Genomic DNA, 27,401 nt, shown 5'->3' with positions numbered 1-27,401 from the left:
ATTGTATTGATTTATTCTGTGTAACTGAAACTTGGTTACATGAAGACGATTACGTCAGTCTAAATGAATCAACTCCACCCACTCATGCTAATACCCATATTCCTAGAAGCTCAGGCCGAGGAGGAGGAGTAACAGCCATTTTTAATACTAGATTATTAATCAATCCCAAGCCCAAACCAGGATATTCATCGTTCGAAAGCCTTATTCTTAATCTATCTCATCCTAGTTGTAAATCACAGAAACCAATTATAATAGTCACAGTTTATCGTCCACCTGCACCTTATTCAGATTTCCGATCAGAGTTCTCTGAGTTCTTATCTGAGTTGGTGCTTAAAACAGATCAAATCATAATTGTAGGGGATTTCAACATCCATGTAGATGTTGACTGTGATAGTCTTAGCTGCGCATTTATCACCTGGACCTGGACTATGAGGTAAAAGCTTTAACCACTAAACTGAGCGCAAGTACAATTACTCATACAAGTACAATCATATGGCTTGTCGCTATATCTCTCCAGCCAGTCCCGTGCTCTTCCGTTGGCCTCCCAAAGGTATGTGTCCGTCAGGTGGGTCCAATCCTGCAGCTGCGCATCAGGTGCTGTATGGTTTGGGGGTCCTCTTTGCAAGTGCAGGCTGCGCTGGTGGTCTTACCCCACTGTATCAGGTCATCACCCGTCCTGGCCACCTTGGCCCTCGTCCGGTTCTGAGCATGTCAGCCTCAGGGGGTAGAGACTCCCTCGTGGGAGTGTCCTGTTGTTGTTTGGGTCACTCCCCTTTCACAGCTCAATCTTGAGGGACTGGTGTCATCCCCTCGAGGCCTCGGACTGTCATGAAGCTGCGATGGGATCTTAGTCGTCGGGGGGCATCTTGGTGTCCGTGTAATGGGTGTCTGGGGTCACTCTGTCCTTGTTTGGACATCTCGCTGGATACCAGGTGGACAGATGCCTGCCAGTGTGTACAGGGCTGGCAAGGGGGTGGCCTTTAGGTTGCCTGTGAGGGTGTGGCAGGCTCTGTTCAGCTCCACATCAATCTTTCCTTGGTTTCCAGTGAAGTATGTCGTTCCACTTTGTAACAAAAAACAACTTTTAAGATGCAACTATATAATTGCTTTAGAATTATTTTAGTTTGCCTTGAGAATCATGAGGAGCATAAAGATTCCTCCCCTATTGCTGCCCCATGTGTGCTCCACTTTGCTCCAAGGTCAAAGGTCTTTCCTTTAAACCCACACTTTAAACCTACTGTAGAAGCTGAAACAAATCACTGTTATGGATTATAAACTGTGTTGTTACCTAATTAAGCAGCAATTGTACATACATTCAAAATTATTGGTGGACAGGGAGTTTGGTGGCACCTGTTTGCATCAGATTAATAATTTTAGATTTTTGTTGCTCAGCCTTTCCCTTGTTTTCTGTCAGCTGATTTCACCCTGTGCTAAGTATAGAACAAAACTGAGTCGTCTGTTCTCCTACGGCATTTCGTTTTAAATGCTGGTGGCTTTTAAATCCCTGATGCTGCCAAACCAGCATCAGGGATTAAGATTGTCTCCAGACCTCTGGCTAGGATATGTGGAAACTACAGTATGTACAGTACATCCACTCTTTCATCACCATCTGTAAGAGCCGATACTTGATGTTATAAGATAATTGATGTTGATCAGTTTCCTATTTAGTCTAGGAACCTTTGTTGGTTCACCAGGTGTTTCCAACTGGATATCATACACTATGCTGTATGATATGCCCTGTTTAGATCATGCTGATGTGTGTTTGTGAGCCAGGCCTGGGGGAGGGGCACGATGGCGAGCGCCTGGTGGTCAGGCCTACACCCATGGGGCCCGGCCGGGCACAGCCCGAAGAAGCAATGTGTGTCCCCCTTCCCACGGGCTCACCACCTGAGGGAGGGGCCATGGTGGTCGGGTGCAGTGTGAGTTGGGTGGTGGTTAAAGGCGACCCTCGGCTGCAGTCACCTTTCTGGCGGGTAAGGAGCCTGAGCTAGTGCACGAGGTTGAGAGGTTCTAACTAGATATAGTCTGGCTTGCCTCGACACACAGCTTGGGCTCTGGGACCAGTCTCCTTGAAAGGGGTTGGTCTCTTTTCACCTCTGGAGTTTCCCCTGGTGAGAGGTGCCGAGCGGGTTTGGGCATACTCATTGCACCCGGCTCGGGGCCTGTACATTGGGGTTCACCCCGGTAGATGAGAGGGTAGCCTCCCTGCACCTTCGGGTGGGGGGATAGGTGCTGACGGTTGTTTGTGTCTATGCAACAGCTTTTCAGGGTACCCACCCTTTTTGGAGTCCCTGGCGGGGGTGCTAGAAAGTGCTCCTGTTGGGGATTCCCTCTTTCTGCTGGGGGACTTTAATACTTATGTGATCAATGACAGTGAGACCTGGAGGGGTGTGATTGGGAGGAACACCGCCCGCCTCGATCTGAACCCGAGTGGTGCTTTGTTGTTGGAGTTCTGTCCATAACAAACACCATGTTCAAGCATAAAATTAGAAACGCAGACTGCTCTGTGTTTTTTGTATTCATTTATCCTCGCCATTTTATTCTTCCCTGCCTCTGTGAACAGAGTAGCTAGAGGTGCACAAGAGCAACTTGCTGCAGCCTCTGAGCCAGCCAGACGAGGAGTTAGACATTCTAACTAAAGATTAATATCAACAATAAAATAGAGTCAAATTATACCACTTTCAAATGTGGACTATTAAATGTAAGGTCTCTCTCCTCAAAATCTGTTTTAATAAATGATCTTATCTCTGACAATTGTATTGATTTATTCTGTGTAACTGAAACTTGGTTACATGAAGACGATTACGTCAGTCTAAATGAATCAACTCCACCCACTCATGCTAATACCCATATTCCTAGAAGCTCAGGCCGAGGAGGAGGAGTAACAGCCATTTTTAATACTAGATTATTAATCAATCCCAAGCCCAAACCAGGATATTCATCGTTCGAAAGCCTTATTCTTAATCTATCTCATCCTAGTTGTAAATCACAGAAACCAATTATAATAGTCACAGTTTATCGTCCACCTGCACCTTATTCAGACTTCCGATCAGAGTTCTCTGAGTTCTTATCTGAGTTGGTGCTTAAAACAGATCAAATCATAATTGTAGGGGATTTCAACATCCATGTAGATGTTGACTGTGATAGTCTTAGCTGCGCATTTAACTCGCTGTTGGAATCAATAGGTTTTATTCAACACGTTAATGAACCAACTCATTGCCTTAATCACACCCTCGACCTTGTTTTAACTTATGGTATTGATATTGATAATTTAAACATAGTTCCTCAAAACCCTCTCCTTACTGATCATTATTTACTCACATTTAACTGTTCAATAATGAACTACAATAACATAAATAAGAAATACAGCTACAGCTGGTGCCTGTCTGATAATAATATTAATACATTCAAAGAGACAGTGCAACCTATATTTAACTCGGTGCCATATGTCAGTACATCTGAAGGTACCTTTTGTGATTTTACTCCCGCCCTCATAGATAACCTTGTTGATAGTACAGCAGCCTCACTGCGTACTACATTAGATTGTGTTGCCCCTCTGAAAAGGAAAGTGGTGAATCAGATGAGACGAGCACCATGGTTTAACTCCAATACTCGTGCTCTTAAACAGACGTTACGTAGATTAGAAAGAAAATGGCGTTCCAGTAACCTAGAGGAACTTCATATAGCCTGGAAAGATGGTTTTGTAGCTTATAAAAAAGCTCCACACAAAGCTAGAGTTGCCTATTATTCTTCTCTAATTGAAGAAAATAAGAATAATCATAGATTTCTTTTCAGCACTGTAGCCAGGCTGACACAGAGCCACAGCTCCACTGAATCATCTATTCCTTTAACACTGAGCAGTGATGACTTTATGAACTTTTTTGTGAATAAAATAACATCAATTAGAAAAAAAATTGATCATTTCCTCCCTCATATTGGGACTGACTCATCTTCTAGCACAAGAGCTTTAGAAGCACCAGGTGCACAGTTAGACAATTTCTCCCCTATAGATCTCCCTGAGTTAACATCATTAGTTTCATCATCTAAGCCATCAACCTGTCAGTTAGATCCTATCCCCACCAAACTGTTTAAAGATGTGTTTCCTTTAATTAACAACTCTATATTAACTCAAATTAATCTATCCTTATCTATCATTAACCTTGTCTCTTTCTCTCCCTAGTTTGTGTCTTTCCTTCCTTCCCTCCCTCTCTCTCTCTGTATTCTCATCATGCAGGTTGCAGGATCAAGATCCAGTTTTCGAGGCTACGCTCATCGTCACCATTATTATTATTTTGTAATTAAAAAGTCGATATCAGTAACTGTATAAACTTGTAACCTGATACATTTGTTGTGTATCTTCTGCTGCTGGTCTCCCTCTCTCTCTTCTGTCTCTCCCTCATCTCCCGCTTGTCCTTACTCTCCCCCCATTTTCTGTCCCCCACCTCTCCACTGTCCCCCATTTTTCCTTTCACCCCAACCGGTCGAGGCAGATGACCGCACATCTCTGAGCCTGGTTCTGTCAGAGATTTCTTCAAGAGGGAGTTTTTTCTCTCCACTGATGCCTAGTGCTTGCTCATTGTGTGAACTGTTGGGGTTCTCTGCTCTCTAAAATTGAAATTGAAATTGAAATGGAGATTATTCGTACAGTAAAAGTTTACACAATTAAATGGCGCTCACATTAACTAAGAAGACAGAGCCCATCCTGTCTGGAGAGTTGGAAGTTACCTTCGGCATTAATAACAGATGTCGTCCCGTTAGCTCCGCTGCTACATGACTCGCCGCTAAGTAGCAGTGTATCAAACACACAACAGTCATGCAAATGAATTGCATGCTGTGTGGCCAAATGTTTCTGCATTTTGGATGAAATGGAAACTTTACAAGTGTTACAAGTGACCGTCTTGTTGTCTTTTTGCGAGAAATATAACCACACGTTAGAGCGCTTCTGCCTCAGCGCCACGCTTGCTGTGTTCTGAACCAAAATGCAGCGCGAGTCCTGTGGGCAGTGCTCCGGAGTATGGGGTACCAGAACCCTTGATAAGGGCCATTCGGTCCCTGTACGACCAGTGTCAGAGCTTGGTCCACATTGCCGGCAGTAAGTCGGATCCGTTTCCAGTGGGAGTTGGACTCTGCCAGGGCTGCCCCTTGTCACCGGTTCTGTTCATAACCTTTATGGACAGAATTTCTAGACGCAGTCATGGCGTTGAGGGAATCTGGTTTCGTGGGCTTTTTGCAGATGATGTAGTCCAGTTTGCTTCATCAGGCCGTGATCTTCAACTCTCACCGGAGCGGTTCACAGCCTGGTGTGAAGTTGCTGGGATGAGAATCAGCACCTCCAAGTGGAGGAGTTTAAGTATCTCAGAAAAGCGGTAGAAGATGGATGGATGAATGGATTATCTTAAACATATGAAGTACAATTAACAGTAAATTATAAGCCCTTGGTCAGACTTGCTATAGTACAACTAGATCCTAAATTGTAGCCGATTTGTTAATCTTCTTTCAAATTGTAATTTTGATTTTTAAACCATTAATTCTTCCACTCTAACTAGTGTTTGTGTTGGACAGATGTATTTATTTGCTACTGTGCTGTGTTTTCAGATCACCTTTGGAGGAGTGGCAGCATCAGCAAAGTCAAGCTCAGGGGGCAGAGAGAACTTTGTGGGCTGCTTGGAGGGAATCACTTACAATGGAGACAACATCACTAACTTGGTCCGCAGGAAGAAGGTGGACACGTCCAGCTTTGTAAGACAATTCTGTGTGTGTGTGTGTGTATAGGTCAATAACAGCATTTCATTTTGTGATTGGCCTGACTAAAATGACTGTGATTAAACATGACAGAAAAGTTAATGTAGCAACAAAGGAACATGTGGCAATTAACATCCACAGTATCTGAAGCCTACTCCTTAGTTTAAGTTTGAGTAGGTTACTCCTTAGTTTCTCCAGGTACAGTCATGTGCATCTACAGCAGCTTTGGTTTTGAGATTTGTTGAACTCAGCACTGACGCAGCATCGGCTTTTGTCATTGTGACTGTAGAACCTGAGAGTGTGAAAGACCTATTTAATTACTTTTTTCCTTCTCTGCATCAATGTGATTGCAGTGTGGTTGTGTGAGATTTAAAACTTTATTTCTAAAGCATTTTTCATACAAGGCAATGTAACTCGCAGTGTGTCACAGGATAAAAACATAATCAAGGAAAACAACCTGCAAACATTCCAGCTGACATATGGCTGGCATTTTGTATTAAAACAAATAAATAAATAATAAAGGTCAGGTAACAAGGCAGGTTAAAGGGTAGGTCTTAAGCTTGCTTTTATAAATGTTAACATTCTTTTAAGCGACAACCAAAGGTTCATCCTATAGAATCTATTCAATTCAATTCAATTCAATTTTATTTGTATAGCGCCAAATCATAACATACATTATCTCAAGGCACTGTACATAGATAACATCAAAGAGAGCAGAGAACCCCAACAGTTCACACAATGAGCAAGCACTAGGCATCAGTGGAGAGAAAAAACTCCCTCTTAACAGGAAGAAATCTCTGACAGAACCAGGCTCAGAGATGTGCGGTCATCTGCCTCGACCGGTTGGGGTGAAAGGAAAAATGGGGGACAGTGGAGAGGTGGGGGACAGAAAATGGGGGGAAAGAAAGGACAAGAGGGAGATGAGGGAGAGACAGAAGAGAGAGAGGGAGACCAGCAGCAGATACACAACAACTATATCAGGTTACAAGTTTACACAGTTACTGATATCGACTTTTTAATTACAAAATATTAATAATGGTGATGATAAGCGTAGCCTCAAAAACTGGATCTTGATCCTGCAACCTGCATGATGAGAATACAGAGAGAGAGAGAGAGGGAAGGAAGGAGGTGTTTAGGGCCGAGTATAATGACCTCAGTTTTTTCTGAGTTTAAAAGTAGAAAGTTACAGGTCATCCAGGACTTAATGTCTCTGAGACATTCCTGGAGTTGAACAACCTGATTTATTTCATCCGGCCTCATCGATAAATATAGCTGTGTGTCATCTGCATAACAATGAAAGTGTATGTTATGCTTTCTAATAATGTTCCCTAGAGGAAGCATATATAAGGTAAAAAGTATAGGCCCAAGCACTGAGCCTTGTGGAACTCCACAATTAACTTCTGTTTGTAGTGAGGCTTTATCATTAACGTGAACAAACTGGAATCTATCAGATAAGTAAGATTTAAACCAGCAGAGGGCAGCACCTGTGATACCAAGAGTCTGCTCCAATCTCTGCAGTAGAATATCATGATCAATGGTGTCAAATGCAGCACTAAGATCTAACAGGACAAGTAAAGAAACTAGACCATTATCTGACGCCAAGAGAAGATCATTACTAACTTTAACTAGTGTTGTTTCTGTGCTATGGTTTAATCTAAAACCTGACTGAAAATCTTCAAACAAGCCATTAATGCGCAGATATTCACATAATTGATTGGCAACTGTCTTTTCTAAGATTTTAGAGACAAAGGGAAGATTAGATATCGGTCGGTAATTAGCTAAAATATCTGGGTCAAGGGTCACTTTTTTTAGAAGGGGTTTAATAACTGCTACTTTAAACGTTTGGGGCACATATCCAGTTAATAAGGATAGATTAATTTGAGTTAATATAGAGTTGTTAATTAAAGGAAACACATCTTTAAACAGTTTGGTGGGGATAGGATCTAACTGACAGGTTGATGGCTTAGATGATGAAACTAATGATGTTAACTCAGGGAGATCTATAGTGGAGAAACTGTCTAACTGTGCACCTGGTGCTTCTAAAGCTCTTGTGCTAGAAGATGAGTCAGTCCCAATATGAGGGAGGAAATGATCAATTTTTTTTCTAATTGATGTTATTTTATTCACAAAAAAGTTCATAAAGTCATCACTGCTCAGTGTTAAAGGAATAGATGGTTCAGTGGAGCTGTGGCTCTGTGTCAGCCTGGCTACAGTGCTGAAAAGAAATCTATGATTATTCTTATTTTCTTCAATTAGAGAAGAATAATAGGCAACTCTAGCTTTGTGTAGGGCTTTTTTGTAAGCTACAAAACCATCTTTCCAGGCTATATGAAGTTCCTCTAGGTTACTGGAACGCCATTTTCTTTCTAATCTACGTAACGTCTGTTTAAGAGCACGAGTATTGGAGTTAAACCATGGTGCTCGTCTCATCTGATTCACCACTTTCTTTTTCAGAGGGGCAACACATCTAATGTAGTACGCAGTGAGGCTGCTGTACTATCAACAAGGTTATCTATGAGGGCGGGAGTAAAATCACAAAAGGTACCTTCAGATGTACTGACATATGGCACCGAGTTAAATAAAGGTTGCACTGTCTCTTTGAATGTATTAATATTATTATCAGACAGGCACCGGCTGTAGCTGTATTTCTTATTTATGTTATTGTAGTTCATTATTGAACAGTTAAATGTGAGTAAATAATGATCAGTAAGGAGAGGGTTTTGAGGAACTATGTTTAAATTATCAATATCAATACCATAAGTTAAAACAAGGTCGAGGGTGTGATTAAGGCAATGAGTTGGTTCATTAACGTGTTGAATAAAACCTATTGATTCCAACAGCGAGTTAAATGCGCAGCTAAGACTATCACGGTCAACATCTACATGGATGTTGAAATCCCCTACAATTATGATTTGATCTGTTTTAAGCACCAACTCAGATAAGAACTCAGAGAACTCTGATAGGAACTCTGAATAAGGTGCAGGTGGACGATAAACTGTGACTATTATAATTGGTTTCTGTGATTTACAACTAGGATGAGATAGATTAAGAATAAGGCTTTCGAACGATGAATATCCTAGTTTGGGTTTGGGATTGATTAATAATCTAGTATTAAAAATGGCTGCTACTCCTCCTCCTCGGCCTGAGCTTCTAGGAATATGGGTATTAGCATGAGTGGGTGGAGTTGATTCATTTAGACTGACGTAATTGTCTTCATGTAACCAAGTTTCAGTTACACAGAATAAATCAATACAATTGTCAGAGATAAGATCATTTATTAAAACAGATTTTGAGGAGAGAGACCTTATATTTAATAGTCCACATTTGAAAGTCGTATTATTTGACTCTATTTTATTGTTGGTATTAATCTTTATTAAGTTAGAATGTCTAACTCCTCTTCTGTTTGTTATTGGTTTATTTACTTTATTTACTTTAGTTTTTACTTTAGTAGGTCGAGGGACAGACACAATCTCTATGGGGTTTTTAATAGGTGACTGCTCGAAAAGAAGCACAGAGAAGCATGAAAGACTGCAACTCTGTGTCCTGGTCTCAACTCTGGATTGTCATGGGTTTCTAATAAAATGCCCTAAGCTGCTAGATAAGAGAGCTGCTCCATCCAAAGTGGGATGGACGCCGTCTCTCCTCATGAGACCAGGTTTCCCCCAGAAGTTTTGCCAGTTATCTAAAAACCCAATGTTGTTTTCTGGACACCACCTCGACAGCCAGCGATTGAATGACGACATGCGGCTATACATGTCATCACTGGTTACATTGGGCAAAGGACCAGAGAAGATTACGCTGTCAGACATAGATTGTGCATACCTACACACAGATTTAACATTAACTTTTCTAATCTAACATAGCTTAAACTCTATTTTAAGAATAAATTGACTGTTTCGTCTCACTCACATGCTTTTCTGACTGGAAACTGAAGTTTGTTTCTCTGTATAAACTGCTTTCTACCCCCGCACCAATGTCCATAGAGAAATTCAACCATTTTACATCATGGAGCACAGAAGTTGTTGAACCATTGCATCCAGTAATAAACCAAAGTGTGTTGTTTTGGGACTTCTGTGTTTAAAATTGGGATTTACAGTACTGTGCAGAAGTCTTAGGCCACCTTTAGATTTGTTGTTTTAGCAATGCTATAACGACAATAGAGGATAATTATTTCTATTTCACTTTACTGGAACACATCCAGAAAATATGTATGCAGTTTTTTGTTAACAAAGTGACAAAAACATCAGTTTCTTGTCAGAAAAGGTTTCAAGTTTGGTTTTAAGTTTACTGATTAGATTGATATGTGGTTTGATTATATCTGTGCTTTTAATTATTTTTTCCAATGCAATATTGCCTTTACTAGTTTGAGTAGTTTTATATTAAGAAAACTGTTAATGTTACTGTGGCCCAAAAACCATGATGTCTACAGAACCGTGGGAAAACTGTACCGTTGCATCCCTAGTAGACAATCAGTAAGAGAGTGAGTTCTGCTCTGTAAAGGTAAACAAACTTCCTATCCTCTCTTTCTCTTTCTCTTTGTTTCTCCCACCGTAGCGTAACCTGACCTTCTCCTGCACCGACTCCAACTCCTTCCCCGTCTTCTTCAACTCCTCGTCCTTCCTGCAGCTTCCTGGTCAGAGCAACAGTGACACTCTGTCAGTCAGTCTGTCTTTCAGGACGTGGAACCCCAACGGCCTGCTGATGTTCACGTCACTGGCTGATGGCTGGGTGGAGGTGGGACTAACAGAGAGCAAGGTCACCGTCTACATAAACGTGACTCAAAGGAAGAACACACGCATTGGCATCTCGTCCGGTGAGCTCTACTCTCTGGACGGCTGCTCGTTCTGTTTTTTCTTCTCTCATTTCTCTCATCAGTTGTTGTCGTCTGGTGTATCATGACTGACGATTGTTGTTAACTTGTCAGGTTCAAGCCTGAATGATGGCCAGTGGCACAGTGTCCATCTGAATGCACTGGAGAACTATGCAATGCTGACAGTCGATGGAGACGAAGCATCTACGGTCAGAACAGCCATTCCCATCCAAATCCAGACTGGAGGATCCTATTACTTTGGAGGTGACCAAGAAAATCCACAGGAGCAGTGAACCAAAACATTGTTGTTGACATGTCAGGAGACAAAAAAGGCTGTGGAAAAAAATGTTAAAGGGATCCGTGCAGTGTGATTGGGTCACCTCCTCCAGATAGGTGTTAGATGTTTCATCTTCAACTGATGAATTAATTCATTATTAAAACGAAGAAGCTATCACAATCATTGCTAAACAAGCTAATTAGGATGATACAATGTAAAAGAGCCGGTTGTAGGTGTGTGCTTACACACAGATGATCAAAAAAGCATAAATTGAAAACACAACTCTTAAGTTTTGTCAGGTGATAGTTACAAAAGCGTTAATGTCACAGTATAAATCAGGGTTATATATTTGAAGAATATGTTGGCTACTTTCTCTTGCTCTTACACTGAATTTTCTGCCTGGAAACTGAAATTTGTGTCACATTGTAAAAATCTCCCCCTCCTGCACCAAAGTCTATAGAGAAAATCAGGGATTTTACTGTTGCCTCTGTCAATAAGTTCAAGAAAACAATAATTGTTTTTTTTGAGACAAAGTTACTAAACAAGGCATCAGTAGGCCAGCAACTCTGTGTCCTACACAAACTAAAAACGACATGTTTTCTCAAGATATTGTAGACTTTAGAAGGTGTAGATTTTATTAGGTGAGTCCATTATTAACTTGTTTTTTTTCTTGTGCACATGACTCATACAGACCTTTGATGGCGTGACAGTGCTTGAATCATATATCTGGTGACTTTTTAACCTACTCTGTTTTTGCCCAGGCTATTTCATGCACACAAACTCCAGGTCACCTCAGCGCTCCTTCCAGGGCTGCATGCAGATGATCCACATCGACGACCATCTGGTTGACCTCAGAGCTGTGGAGCAGGGTCACATTGGAACCTTTGAAAATGTCAGCCTGGATATGTGTGCCATTATAGACAGGTATACAACATTGATCGAGTCTCCTACCAGTGAATCAAGTACGAAACCAACTCCTAGTGAGTCCTTTACAAAACCAGACCCAGTGAGTCCAGTGCAAAACCAAGCCCAATGAGTCCAGTACAAAACCACACCCAGTGAGTCCAGTACAAAAGCAACACTTAGTGCAGGGGTGCCAACACTTTTTCAGCTTGGGAGCTACTTTTAAAATGACCAAGTCAAAATGATCTACCTTAATCTGCATAAAAAATGCTTTGTCCTCCACAGGAGTGTAGTGCTGTGCCAGTCTCAGCTGACAAAGGGCGATAGGTGGGGGTCACACCCTGGACAGTTCGCCAGTCCATCGCAGAGACACATAGACACAAACAATTCATTCAACCATTTACTCTCACATTCACACCTATTGTCAATTTAGAGTGACCAATTGACCTTATAACCATATTGCATTTTTTTGCTCATTACCTTACTCTGATAACTTGCACTGAAGTTCCCTAAATCGTGGCATTGCAACTTTAAGGGCAAATGTTGCGGTTTTCATTTGAAAGCATTAACTGAGCTCATTATATTGACCACGGTTTTGTCTTTTCCAAATCCTCGGCCATGACTTCACAGCGCCGTGTCACTGTAGTTCTTGATAGCTGGAGAGCTTTGATTGAAAATAACGAGTAAGCTGCTTTAACGAATGCCTCTGTCATCTCTCCATCTTGGAAGGACTTCTTGTGCTTAATGACGGCTTGACTTCAACTGAACAATGCTTCAGTGGCTGCCTTTCACTTTTGAAGTCACCTTTGAGAAAAATGCCTGCCGTCCCAACAACTGTAATTTCAGTTCCTTCACCTTTGTCTTTTTCAGTCCAGTCCAGTAAAAACATTAGATGACAATGATTATGTGGTTTTAGCAGGATGATGTGGTTTGATTAAAAATACAAAACTATGAACAGTCAATTTGTGATTAATCGTAAGGAAAAACAAAGCTGTTGCACTATTTGAATTCTAAGTTTCCTCTTGTTCTTTTTGTGACAGGTGTGTCCCTAACCACTGTGAGCATGGTGGTCACTGCACTCAGACATGGGACACATTCATCTGCAACTGTAGTGGCACTGGATACACTGGAGCTACCTGCCACAACTGTGAGTTGACACACACACACACACACACACACACACACACTCACTCACTCACTCACTCACTGTTGAGCTGTGTGTTGTCTCCTCTACAGCCATGTATCAGCAGTCGTGTGAGGAGTATAAGCACCAGGGGAGGAGCTCAGGGAGCTACTGGATTGACCCAGACAGCAGTGGACCTATTGCCCCCTTCAGAGTCAGCTGTGACATGACGGGTGAGGGGTCACTGCAGTTTCTCATTTGACACTTGGTAGCAGAATAAATTAAAAAAAATCACTCCGGCATTTCAGATCCCTGTGTTTTTTGTGCATGTGTACTGCTAATGTTCATGTTTTCTGTTCTTTCAGATGAGAAGGTTTGGACCACAGTGAAGAACAATCTTTCTCCTCAGACTTCAGTCACCAGTGCAGACCAGGAAGGAAAGGCAGTGCTAAAGATCACCTACAATGTCACAGATGAACAGGTACACAATCACGACACACTTACTTTGACTCGGAGCAGAGTTCTATGTGTTGTACAGGTTATTAATCGATTACTAAATTAATCGACAACTATTTTGATAATCGAATAATCGCTTTGAAGCTTTTTTCATGATTAAAACAATATTTCCGATTGTTTAAGCTTCTTAAATGTGAGTATTTTCTTAATTTCTTTGCTCTGGAGAACAAATAAATAATTAAAAGTCAATGATTTTGGTTTGTGGACAAAACAAGACATTTGAGAACATCATTTCCAGGTTTGACGAACACAGATCAACATTTTTTAAGGTTTTCTGATATTCTGAACACCAAACAATTAAACGATTAATCGATAAAATAATTGACAGATTAATCAATTATGAAAATAATTGTTAGTTGCAGCTCTATGTAAATATAAGTAAAACCAAAGTTTGTTGACTTATCCATCCTTCCATCTGTCTGTCCGTGTGTCCTGGGTTTGTGTTGTAGCTCAGTTTCACAGACAGTACTCACAATCCTGAGCAGATGCCCAAAACACCTTAAGTGTCTTGTGTGTAATTTGATATTTAATTCAATTTCAGTTCAACTCAGTTTTATTTGTATAGTGCCAAATCACAACGTACATTATATCAAGGCACTTTACATAGTAAGATCCTGTGTTTGTCCCCTTTCCTGTGTGTCCAGGTGTTGTCAGTCACTGGCAATGCAGAGTACTGTGAACAGTATGTAGCCTATGCCTGCAGAATGTCCCGTCTGCTCAACTCTCCAGGTAAAGTGGTCCATTATTAGCTGAGAGGTCACAGCTGTCTGTCACTCACCATCCCACTCATGTGCATTACATTGTGATGTGATACAGTTGCACTGTGTTTTTTTTTTTCTTTTTTCTTTCACCAAGGAGGATATGTTTTCATCTGTAAGTTTGTCCTTCTGTTAGCAACTTTCTAAGTTATAATGGGCAAAATGTTGGTATGTGTATGCAGGACCAGACTCTCTACCTTCAGACTAAGTTTCACCACCACCTGATCAGCAATTTATAATGTGTATATCTCAACGACATCTTTACAGATCAGGATGAATTTTGCAATGATTATGTGTGATGCTATAAGCAGGTAAAGTTCTATTGTTTTTGTTCTTGTCCTCTCCCTCGTGTCCTCACGTCCTCCTTCACAACATTCATGAACCTTCTCTGTGGTCTTCCTCTGTTCCTCCTCCCCGGCAGCTCCAACTTCAACATCCTTTGTCCAATATAATCCCTATCTCTCCTCTGCACATGACCAAACCATCTCGACCTTGACTCTCTTATTTTATTTCCAAACTGTTGAACCTGAGCTGTCCATAGGTGTGAATGTGAGTGCTAATGATTGTTGTCGTCTCTGTATGTTGGCCCTGTCAAAGTAGACTTAATAATTGTGTAGTTTAAATTAAAATGAACTTTGATCTCATAAATTTGAAGATAAAATGACCCCGGACTTCTGCATTGTCACCCAGATGGCGTTCCATACTCCTGGTGGGTAGGAAGAGCCAATGAGAGGCATTCTTACTGGGGTGGGTCAGGACCAGGGATACAGAAGTGTGCCTGTGGTATTGAACACAATTGCACTGACCCCAAACACTACTGCAACTGTGACGCTGACCTGCGCGCCTGGTTAGTGCATCTCTTATCTCTTTAATCTCCTTATTTAATGCTATGATCATAATGATCGGTTTAAATGTGTGTATGTGTGTGCAGGAGGGAGGACACAGGCCTGCTGGTCTATAAAGACCATTTGCCAGTCAGTCAAGTCGTGGTTGGTGACACAAGCAGAGCTGGATCTGAGGCCAAACTTACTGTGGGGCCACTCAGGTGCCAGGGGGACCGTGAGTGACACACACACACACACACACACACACACACACACAGTGTAGAGTAATTTTTATTCATGTCATTGGTGTTTGTTTTCTGAAGGTAACTACTGGAACGCTGCGTCCTTCAACAGTCCCACCTCCTACCTTCATTTCCCCTCCTTCAGAGGGGAAACTACCACTGACATCTCCTTCTACTTCAAGACGTCCTCTGCTCACGGAGTCTTCCTGGAGAACCTGGGGACCACCAGCTTCCTCCACATTGAACTCAGAGGTGTTTTCTTTTCTTTTCTTTTTTAAAGCAAATGCAGTATACATTAGTATGTTCTTGAAGCTGTTTTAAAGATGTATCGATTGGGCCGATATATGCGGCATCGGCCGATTCGTGGGTGTGTTCGCCAATCTATGCTTTTTTTTTCCGTCCTGTGCATTCACGTAGCGCTGTGTTGAGATGCTGGAGAGCACTGAAGCATGCATTGCCCCTCCCTCCCTGGCAGAGAGCAGCTGGGAGTTTTGGAAGCTTGCCAACAACTACTCTCCATGAGAGATCAGTGTTTTCAACTTTCAATGTATTTTTAAAACTGTCTTACTTAGCTGTATTATTGCATTACACTTTGAAAGTCTGTCTGTCTCTGTGTCACTCTGAATGTGTGCGTGTGTCCCACTGAAATTAGCGGGTCGACGTTGTTTTTTTTTTAAACTCATGCCTGATCGCCAGCTGGTGAGATGGTACCGCTGCGTGTTTGCGCATGCCATGGCTACAGAATACGACACATTTATCAGCATGCACATGAAAACAATTACCTAACACTACGTGTTTAAACAGCATCTAACTTCACATAAAATATAGTCCACACTGCAGCGGTGGTCAGCGCTGTGTGTGTGTGTGTGCGCACGCGTCTCTCTGATGTAAGCATTAGATAAAAATATACTGAATTTTTTCTTTTTAAAGAAATGGCTGAAAAAAGCAATATCGGCTTAAAAAAAAATCGGCATGTGGCCAAGTGGAAAGGGAACTTGACTTGTAACCGGTTCAAATTACCACCCGGCCAAAAAGGGCTGGGGTACCCCTGAGCAAGGTACCCAACCCCGCAATGCTCCCCGGGCGCCACTCAGTGTGGCAGCCCACTGCTCCTAATTCTAGGATGGGTCAAAATGCAGAGGAATTAATAAAATTAACTGTGGGGGATTAATAAAACTAACTCTAACTTATGTATCGGACATCGGCTAAGGCTGAAAAATCGAATCGGCATCAGCCATAAAAAACCCATATCGGTCGACCACGAGTTGGTTTTACTGCCAACACTACATGGGCAGTAAAACCATATAAACATTCAGACACGTCTGTTTGTGGGCTGTATATTATTCCTTTTCACATGATATTGAATTCATTAATATTCTACAGCTTTATCCACCACATGAGGGTCGTTGGAGTGCTGGTGCCAATCCCAGCCGACATAGGGCAAAAGTGTTTTTTTCAGCTTTTAAACCATATTTATCTTATTACTTACAGCTCTATTGTTGTACATTTACTTTTTCTTAAACTTACTTTGCTGTCACTTATTGTTGATATTGTTCTGTACTTTGTTTAGTTATTTGTATAAGTATAAGTTCAAATAAGCCTTTTTCCTGCCCTTTAATCTTAATAATTGATATGCTTGGCAATGTATTTTCAATAAGTAAACTAGGGTTTCTGATTAGAAATTTTGAAAATTAACAGGGCTTCAGCGTGTTTAGAATGTTGCTAATGTTATGTTTGTTCTGGTGTGTCCAGGAGCCTCCATGGTCTTGTTCTCTTTTGATGTGGGGAGTGAGCGGTTGGAGCTCAGTGTGCGCTCACCTGTGCCACTCAACGATGACCAATGGCATCGCGTGGAAGCTGAGAAAAATATCAAAGAGGCAGTTCTGCAGGTTAATGGACAATATAGGGAGGTTAAAGCCACCCCTCCACAGGGACACACCAAACTGGAGTTCTACAGCCAGCTTTATGTTGGTAAGACACACACACATGCACACATGCTAGCACACGCTAGCACATGCACACACACAGCATTTAAACTCATACATAATGATGCCATGTATAATGTATACAGTTAGAGATGCAGTAACAGCATAATATACATTATAAACTCCATTTTGCTTGTAACATGCTGGCACTAGTTCATCAGTGTGATGAATATTTAAAGGGGACATATTATGCAAAATCAACTTTTTTACCATTTTAATACTTATATTTGGGACTCTGGAGGCCCTACCAGTCGCCAAAGTGTGGAAAAAGAATACTCAGCCATGTATTCGTGGTCCCCCTTAGTGTAAGTATAGGCGATAAAACGCTCAATGTTGAATTCCCTGCACTTATGATGTCAGCATGCGCATTTCACCGCAAATGTTACCGCCCCACCAGTAAGTTTACTTCACGAGCTCCACCTTAGCTCCACCTTGTCCCTGCGAGAGTGCAGGCGAGGGAGGAAGAGCGGTATTATGTCAACGCGAAGGGACAAGTGTGCTGTTGGTGGCTGCACAGTGGAGCACAGTGTTTTACAGAGGATTTTATATATGAAGCTAATGTGCCGATAAAGTCAGCAAACGTGTGTTCGTACCACTTCGCATCAGACTGCGGCCAGCGGTCGCCGTATTTAGTCAGGGGACTTATTTCACCGACGTACAAACACACAAATTGTTAAGAAAAGATCACACAGAGCTCATAAATGACCATTCTGACACGTCCTAATTAAAAATATTTGTTCAGTACGTCCTCCATGACTGGAGAACAGACTCAGTCTGATACAATCACATAAAGCAGCTGTTTATGCAGCTCGCCGCTGACGATCAGCGGTGGCGATCAGCGGTGCTGCACTCTCTGTGTCACCGCTGATCGCCAGCGGCGAGCGGCGATCTGCCTAAACTGCCCGGAGCACCGGAGCTGGTCAGCGGTGGCAATCAGCGGTGCTGCACTCTCTGTGTCACCGCTGATCGCCGGAGCACCGGAGCTGGTCAGCGGTGGCGAGGTCTCTGGAGTCTGATAAAGCAACATGCAGTTTATTCAGCTCGCCGCGCGCCGCTGGCGATCAGCGGTGGCGATCAGCAGTGCTGTTCCTAAGTGTTTTTAACTGATTTACAGTTCGGCACTGTTCGGCTCGATCCTTATGTAGGACGTCTCTTCCTGTGACGGCACTCTCGCTTTTTTCTGCGCACACTGCCATGTTGATATTGTCAGAGAACTAGTGGAGGGAGGGGGAGACGAATAGAGCTGTAAAGCGCTGTAAAGAGGACAAATCAGAAACTCCCTGGAAGAAGTGGGTTGATAATGTTCCTTCATCATAACTCTGCAATGAGGCCACAAGGTAACCTACTCTCAGGGTTCTTTGACGAGTCTTACTTGTTCCTGTACCTCGCAGCAGCTTGGGGAGGAACCATTAGTGAATGCATGAAGCTTTTTTGCAGGAAAAACAGCATTTTTTTCCATTTATGGGGGCGGGACTAGATAAGCTTTTGCTTCTCCCGCTTTCCCTTTCGGTTATGTGTATTGTGTGAACTACACTAAGATGAGGATGAGTGATCTAACTGACATGACCGAAATAAACATATAAATAAATTTAGACGTGAGACCTAAGCTGTGGTTTTCATATTTGCATCCCTAACATCTGAGCTGCAACAATTAATCAATTCATTAATTCATTCATATTCTACGGCTTTATCCACCACTTGAGGGTCACGGGGGTGCTGGTGCCAATCCCAGCTGCCATAGGGCGAAGGGTGGGACAGGTCCAATTAATCGATTATTAATTAGACCCTCACATTGAGTGAGGAAAAACTCACTCAACACTTAAAGAGGAACAAAAGGTAGCAGACAGCAATAGAAGACTTCCAGCAGCTCGGTTTGTGGCTGCTTGTCTCAACAAGACGTCATCCAGCTTTGTAAGAGAAGAGATTGCTGGTGATGAAAAGGAAGGGAGTGGTGTTTTTCTGTCACTCAATCAGTTGACTGTCATGGGACTGTACCAATTTACTCTGGTACCCCAAGGGAACATTTCCAAACAATGGAATGGTAGGGACTGATTATTTTGGTACTCTTCCTAATGGAAATGCAAAAAATGCATATCATGGGTGTTGTACCAAACCATTTCATTCGATGGAAACACAGTTTAAGATCCTCCTTCAAAGCGCTCCATAAGCTGGCACCCTCATACCACTCTGACCTCATTCATATCCACACACCTTTCCATACTCTCAGATATTCATCTTTCATGCTTCTCACTACTCCTGCGATTATTCTCCATGGGGTCAAGAGCCTTCAGCTGTGCAGCTCCCCGTCTCTGGAACTGTCTTGCACAGACTCTCAGTAACATTGACTCTCTTGCCACCTCCCAAAACTCACATTTTGGGTAGCCCGTGGAAAGGGAACTTGACTTGTAACCGGAGGGTCGCCGGTTCAAATCCCCACCCGGTCAAAAAGGGCTGGGGTACCCCTGAGCAAGGTACCCAACCCCCAATGCTCCCTGGGCGCTACTCAGTGTGGCAACCCACTGCTCCTAATTCTAGGATGGGTCAAAATGCAGAGGAATACTTTCCCTAAGGGGATTAATAAAAAATAACTTATTTTAGATTTGCCTTTTCAGCAAGATAGACGCTGCTTCTGGTGCATGTTACTTTCCGGTGCGGTAACCTATTGTGTCACTTCCTGTGCTTCCACTGGTGTTACGCTGTGTGTCTCCTGTTCTCTCTGCGGTTTTCTATCTACTGTAACGATCGATTAACTGAACAAACACTAATTTTATTGAATTGACTAATACTTTCACTCGCTACTTTTGCTTAAACTCTATCGTTCACGTAGATTCACGTACGGTGTTTCTTTCGTTGCTAGCGTAACATGTTAGCTTAGCAGTGATGGCTTCTCCCTCTCCTTCTCCTGCTCTCTCCAGTGTAGCTTACTGGCTAAGGTGGAGGCGAGGCTTAGTGAGGCAGAAACTCAGCTCTGCACCATAGAAGCTAAATCAGTTAGCCAGTCCCCTGTACTCGGTGTGGACCACATAGCATTAGCTCCCTCATCAGCTCCCGTGCAGCCGGGAGACAAACAGGGCAGCTGGGTGACTGTTAAGAGTCCTGTCCACCAACCTGTTCGCACCTCAAACAAGTTTTCCCCTCTCAGGACCACACAGACTGAGAAACCAACTCTGGTAATTGGTGACTCCATCCTGAGGAACGTGAAAATAGTGACACCAGTGACCACAGTCAGGTGTTTTCCCAGAGCCAGAGCGGGCTCTGGGAAAATTTTATTAGAAACCGATGACAATCTAGAGTTGAGACCAGGACACAGAGTTGCTTTCTTTCATGCTTCTCTGTGCTTCTTTTCGAGCAGTCACCGATTAACAACCCCATTGAGACCATGTCTCGACCTACTAAAGTAAAAACTAAAGTAAATAAATCAAACAGAAGAGGAGTTAGACATTCTAAGATTAATACCGACAATAAAATAGAGTCAAATAATACCACTTTTAAATGTGGACTATTAAATATAAGGTCACTTCCCTCAAAATCTGTTTTAATAAATGATCTCATTTCTGACAATTGTATTGATTTATTCTGTGTAACTGAAGCTTGGTTACATGAAGAAGATTAAGTTAGTCTAAATGAGTCAACTCCACCCACTCATGCTAATACCCATATTCCTAGAAGCTGAGGCCGAGAAGGAGGTGTAGCAGCCATTTTAAATACTAGATTATTAATCAATCCAAAACCCAAACCAGGATATTCAACATTTGAAAGCCTTATTCTTAATCTATCTCATCCTAGTTGGAAATCACAGAAACCAATTTTGCGCATTTAACTCGCTGTTGGAATCAATTGGTTTTATTCAGCTCATTAATAAACCAACTCATTGCCTTAGTCACACCCTCGATCTTGTTTTAAGTTATGGTATTTATATTGATAACTTAAACATATTTCCTCAAAACCCTCTCCTTACTGATTATTATTTACTCACATTTAATTGTACAATAATGAATTACAATAACATAAATAAAAAATACTGTCTGATAATAATATTAATACATACATACAAGAGACAGTGCAACCTTTATTTAACTTGGTTCCATATGTCAGTACATCTCAAGGTACCTTTTGGTGATTTTACTCCCACCCTCATAGATAACATTGTTGATAGTACAGCCACTGCGTTGCCCCTCTGAAAAAGAAAGTGGTGAATCAGATGATATGAGCACCATGGTTTAACTCCAATAATCGCGCTCTTAAAACCTAGAGGAATTTTATATAGCTTGGAAAGATGGTTTTGTAGCTTACAAAAAAGCCCTACACAAAGCTAGAGTTACCTATTATTTTTCTTTAATTGAAGAAAATAAGAATAATCACAGGTTTCTTTTCAGCACTGTAGCCAGGCTGACACAGAGCCACAGCTCCACTGAACCATAATATTCTACTGCAGAGATTAGAGCAGACTCTTGATATCACAGGTGCTGCCCTCTGCTGGTTTAAATCGTACTTATCTGATAGATTCCAGTTTGTTCATGTTAATGATAAAGCCTCACTACAAACAAAAGTTAATTGTGGAGTTCCACAAGGTTCAGTGCTTGGGCCTATACTTTTTACCTTACATATATATAGATAGATATATATATATGTATGTATATATGTATATGTATATGTATATATATATGTATATATGTATATTTTTATATATATATATATATATATATATATATATATATATATATATATATATATATATATATATATATATATATATATATATATATATGCTTCCTCAAGGGAACATTATTAGAAAGCACAACATACACTTTCATTGTTATGCAGATGACACACAGCTATATGGAGCTTTCCGCTCCATCTTAAAAGATAGACAACAAAAATCTATCGAACAGTGCCTGTGTTCTTAAAATTTTTACTGTGACCTTTCTCTACCTGTTACTGTCTATGTTTGTATTGCAGTTGCTGCCTTCTTGTTTTTTATTTAACTATGATGTGTGCTGCTGCCTTTCTTGGCTAGGTCGCCCTTGTGAAAGAGATCTTGATCTCAATGGGTCTTTTATCTGGTTAAATAAAGGAGAAATAAAAAAAAAAAATACTCTCTCACACTCAGGGTATGAATATGACTTTTTATATGTCATTAACCTTGTCTCTTTCTCTCCCTAGTTTGTGTCTTTCCTTCCTTCCCTCTCTCTCTCTCTCTCTGTATTCTCATTTTGCAGGTTGCAGGATCAAGATCCAGTTTTCGAGGCTATCCATATCAGACATATCATCACCGTTATTATTGCTATTATTAAAAGTCGATATCATTGAACTTGTAACTTGATACAGTTGTTGTGTATCTGCTCCTGGTCTCTCTCTCACTTCTGTCTCTACCTCATCTCACTCTTGTCCTTTCTCTACCCCCTTTCTGTCCCCCATCTCTCCTCTATCCCCCATTTTCCTTTCGCCCCAATCGGTCGAGGCAGATGCTGCACATCTGTGAGCCTGGTTCTGTCAGAGATTTTTCCTGTTAAGAGGGAGTTTTTTCTCTCCACTGATGCCTAGTGTTTGCTCATTGTGTGAACTGTTGGGGTTCTCTGCTCTCCTTGATGTTGTCCATGTACATGATTTGGCGCTATACAAATAAAATTGAATGGAATTGAAATTAAATTGTAAGCGTTAAAATTTAAGTTTTGTCATATTAAAGTTTTTGTTTGTATCTGCTTTGTGTTATTGTTTATATTATTATTTTTTTTATTCTGGAAGGTGTCCTTCAGTGTCTTAAAAGACACCCATAAATGAAATGAGTTATTATTATTATTGTTATTATCATTATTATTATCATTAGTAGTATTAGTCATAAACCAGCTGACTGAACTAATGCACTTCTTCATTTATAATTATCCAGGTGCCTCGAGTGGTCAGAGGGGTTTCCTGGGCTGCATGCGGGCACTGAAGATAAATGGTGTGACCTTTGACCTAGAGGGGAGGGCCGAGATGACTCTAGCTGTGAGTCCAGGCTGTCAGGGTCACTGCAACAGCTATGGGATGCACTGCAGGAACAGAGGGAAGTGTGTGGAGCAGTACAATGGATACTCGTGCGACTGCTCCCTCACTGCGTACGATGGACCCTACTGCACTGAAGGTACGGCTTCAGGCGCTGAAGTGGATCTGTGCTGTTCACATTAATGTTTCCGCCATATTCATTGTTTCATGTGTTTGTGCGATAGATGTGGGTGGCTATTTCGAGACGGGGACCTTGGTGCGTTATGACTTCCTGTCAGAGGCGGGAGCTTTTGCGTCGCGGGAAGGGAAGAGTTTGTCAGGTGTGCCTGTTCCCAGTGAGGCCAACCTGACCGAGGAGGAGCTGGTGTTCAGCTTCAGCACCTCCAGCACTCCGAGCATCCTGGTCTACATCAGTTCTAGGACTCAAGACTACCTGGCTGTGGTCCTCAGACACAATGGTGGGCTCTCCTCCACATTATTATATTTCATTTTTCTGATATAAAAAAGTTCATTTTGGGAGCTGCTGTTACATGATCATCCTGTCAAAATGACTTTTCAGGCACTCTTCAGATCCGCTACAGCCTTGGAGGACTGACAGAACCTCACACCATTGATGTGGACCATCGTAACATGGCCAATGGACAGCCACACTCTGTCAACATAACAAGAAAGCTGAGAGAGATTCGACTACAGGTTAGTACTGACTGTGATTGACCCTTGTGGCCCTAGACCCAGCATGTAGAGATGCTCTGTGGGCTGACCCACGGGCAAAATAAAAATATATATATAGTGGATTTGGTCAGTCGGTCAAAAGACGGCAAATATTATTTATAATGTTGCAAAGGCCTCATCACAAATAGTTTGCACCTTGATCTCTTTCACACACACACACACACACAGTGAGATATCATCTATGTCATCTATGTAGCTTTTATGTAGATACACTACAGCTGCCAAAATACTTTCTGGACGGATCTGTTGTATGCCTGATTTTTTTTTCTCAGTTATTAAAACTTTTTAGTTTTTTGTTTGTTTCAGTTAATTTTGTTTAATTATTTAACCTCTTCCTACACCTGTGGCCACAGTGAGACCTCATGGTAATTGTAGTTCTATAGTAAGATCAATAAAGCCAAAATACATTTAGACACACAAAAAAATATGGACACACAGTTATGAATACAAATCTACAGCTGTCACATAACTGTCAAAAATACATCACAGGGCATTGTGTATTGAGCACAAGATTCATATCACACACTGCACATGCGTTCACAGCTAGCACCGAGCTAGCACCAAGCTAGCACCGAGGAAGAAGGACCACAGTGAAATAAGTTTCAGGGTGACCATAGTCCTGCGCAGCGGTTGCACTTGACAGATAGGGTTGTAAAAAATCCATTGCAGTCTATTTTTCGCTGTCATTTTAATTTAGATTTTCTTATGATTATGAAATATAGTCCATCTGATCAATCCCGTCAACAAGAGGGCTTAAAGATTTCAGGCACAGAACTTTATTCTGTTATTTAAGTTATACCACAAAACAGAGGAGACAGTGTTATAATAATAGAGACAGAATGTCTATTTGTTTACGTTTACAATTTGTGACGTTTCTGTGTGAATATTTAGCGACTTTTATTATTATTTGGGAAATACAAACATTGTTGCATCACATTGTTGTATTGTGATATCTGTAGTGATAAAATAACATTAAAAGAGTCAGTTTAACTCTAAATGACTTTAAACTTAAAATGTAATGCACAACCTGATTGTATATCATTCTAATCAGAACTGGGGTTAATTTGAAACTTTTGCTTTCATACGACAACGTTTTCTGTGTAGAAGAAGATATTAAATCACATCTCTTTTGAGGTTGAAACATATGTTAATGTTCCCATATGTTAAATTTCACCAGTTACCATAGAAAACTGGGACTCATTTCAGTGACGGAACACACCGGATGTTGGTGGATGAATCAGAGATTTTGTTGTTGGTGGCTGTGATTGAAGTTTTCACTATTCCTTTGCACTGTCTATGTTCTCCAGCTGGACCACTACCCAGTGTACACATACAGTCTGCCTGAGTCCTCAGACACCCACTTCAACTTGGTCAAAAGTATCTTTCTTGGAAAGGTCTTTGGTAAGTGTGTAGAGTCTAGCTTTTGGAAATGATAGTTTAAAAGTCAAAATAAACTGTAATATGGCCCATATTTAGGCACTGCTACATCAGATCGATAGATAGATACTTTATTCATCTCACAGAGAAATTCACAATCATAGTATGATAAAGCTGCAATTTCGATTACAAACGTTGTAACTGTGTTTGATAGAAAATAGTGTTTTTCTTGCTGTTTGAAATAATGATGTTCTCAAATGTCCACAAACCAACATTGTTCAGTTACGTTGAGCAAATCAGATCGCTTGTTTTTATTATTATCATTATTATTATTGATAATAATAATAATGATAATAATAAAAATAACACAAAATACTCAATAATCAATAATTAAAATAGTCCAAATAGATCAAACAATAATAATAAGAAACATTATTCAAATCAATTTTCATACAGCATGTCATACCGTACAGTACATTGTAGAAGGGCAAATAATTATATAATCAATGAATGGTTGTTTTGTAATTAAGTCAAGTTCACTCATATATAAAATGTGCAGATTTTTACAGTAACAACGTCAATGTAACGCATAGAATTATGGATGCAATATCAATGTGACATGTAGAGGCAGAGGTGGAGTGTGAAGAGTCAGAGAGTGTCGGGGGGGCTCCAGGCCTTGTTGATTGTAGTAGCACACGGGAAAAAACTGTTGTGGCGTGAGGTTCTGGTCCTGATGGACCGCAGCCTCCTGCCAGAGGGGAGTGTCTCAAAGACTTTGTGTCCGGGGTGGGAGGGATCAGCCACAATCTTTCCTGCACGCCTCAGAGTCCTGGAGGCGAACAGGTCCTGGAGAGATGGAAGATTGCAGCCAATCACCTTCTCTGCAGACCGAATGACACGCTGCAGTCTGCCTTTGTCCTTGGCGGTGACAGCAGTGTACCATATGGTGATGGAAGAGGTGAGGATGTACTCAAATGATGTAGGAGTAGAAGTGCACCATCATCGTCTTTGGCAGGTTGAATTTCTTCAGCTGCCGCAGGAAGTACATCCTCTGCTGGGCTTTCTTGATGAGGGAGCTGATGTTCAGCTCCCACCTGAAGTCCTGGGAGATGATAGTTCCCAGGAAACGGAAAGAGACTCTGTGACTCCCTTTGTGGATTCACAGAGGGTGATGGGGGCAGGTGAGGCTGGGTTGTTCCTGAAGTCCACAACCATCTCCACTGTCTTTAGAGCGTTGAGCTTGTAGGTATCCACCTACAAGTGGAGTCAGGCACACTCAGCTGAGAGAGCTTCTCCTGAAGCAGAGCTGGGATGATGGTGTTAAAGGCAGAGCTGAAATCCACAAACAGGATCCTGGCGTAGGTTTCTGCGGAGTCCAGGTGCTGGAGGATGTAGTGTAGCGGGCCAAATTGATTGCGTCATATTAACAAAGAAATCACTAAAAATGAATAATTTTGGTTTGTGGAGAAAACAAAAGATTTGAGAACATGATCAAATCCCATAAGAAAATAATCAAATCATTTATGAAAATAATCTTCACTTGCAGCCCTAGATTGAACTGTAGTTTTGGATACATGGAGTTCTGCATCTGATTATCAGATCAGACACGTGATCTATTTGGATTAATGAGTCATTAGTCCTCATAAATTATTGTTGTTATTATAATAATATATATTATTATTACATTAAAAAGTGGTCAGGTGCCATGCTTTTAATGATCTTTTCGTTCATTACGTGTTCCCTCCTTTACACTAAAATATTTTTGGCATGCATTAACACATTCTCTCCTCCTCTGAGATTTGACTTATTTTTGGATTCAACATGTTTCTTGTAGAAACTGGACAGATCGACCCAATTCTGATCGAGCGCTACAACACTCCGGGCTTCGTGGGCTGTCTGTCCAGAGTTCAGTTTAACAGCGTGGCACCTTTGAAAGCTGCACTGCGCTCTGGACTGGCAGCACCTGTCAGCACCCATGGGATTCTGGTCCCATCCAATTGCGGAGCGTCACCCCTGACCATCTCCCCCATGGCCTCTGCCAGTGACCCCTGGCACGTAGAAGCAGGTACACACATAGAGAGATTATAGTTGTGAATAGAGTGGAGAGTTTCTGTCAGAATGTAAACA

General features: G+C 41.5%; 1 protein-coding gene across 1 annotated transcript in view; it reads left to right on the top strand.

Moving 5' to 3' along the window:
* The first annotated feature begins 416 nt into the window (after positions 1–416).
* LOC122759821 (contactin-associated protein-like 2) overlaps positions 417–27,401 on the top strand; it is a 29,379-nt gene continuing 2,394 nt past the window's right edge. The window contains exons 1-18 of the mRNA XM_044014827.1: positions 417–433; positions 5,596–5,739; positions 10,297–10,555; positions 10,667–10,816; positions 11,591–11,753; positions 12,773–12,879; positions 12,969–13,088; positions 13,221–13,336; positions 14,016–14,100; positions 14,820–14,976; positions 15,061–15,188; positions 15,277–15,447; positions 16,948–17,166; positions 23,068–23,304; positions 23,390–23,623; positions 23,725–23,858; positions 25,205–25,298; positions 27,109–27,339. Coding sequence (XP_043870762.1) covers positions 10,444–10,555; positions 10,667–10,816; positions 11,591–11,753; positions 12,773–12,879; positions 12,969–13,088; positions 13,221–13,336; positions 14,016–14,100; positions 14,820–14,976; positions 15,061–15,188; positions 15,277–15,447; positions 16,948–17,166; positions 23,068–23,304; positions 23,390–23,623; positions 23,725–23,858; positions 25,205–25,298; positions 27,109–27,339 — 2,458 coding nt within the window. The 5' untranslated portion in view covers positions 417–433; positions 5,596–5,739; positions 10,297–10,443. The remainder of the gene's footprint in view (positions 434–5,595; positions 5,740–10,296; positions 10,556–10,666; positions 10,817–11,590; positions 11,754–12,772; positions 12,880–12,968; positions 13,089–13,220; positions 13,337–14,015; positions 14,101–14,819; positions 14,977–15,060; positions 15,189–15,276; positions 15,448–16,947; positions 17,167–23,067; positions 23,305–23,389; positions 23,624–23,724; positions 23,859–25,204; positions 25,299–27,108; positions 27,340–27,401) is intronic.

Source organism: Solea senegalensis, unplaced genomic scaffold (assembly GCF_019176455.1).
Source record: "Solea senegalensis isolate Sse05_10M unplaced genomic scaffold, IFAPA_SoseM_1 scf7180000012418, whole genome shotgun sequence".
NCBI lineage: Eukaryota > Metazoa > Chordata > Actinopteri > Pleuronectiformes > Soleidae > Solea > Solea senegalensis.
This window is presented reverse-complemented; position numbering and strand designations above follow the sequence as displayed.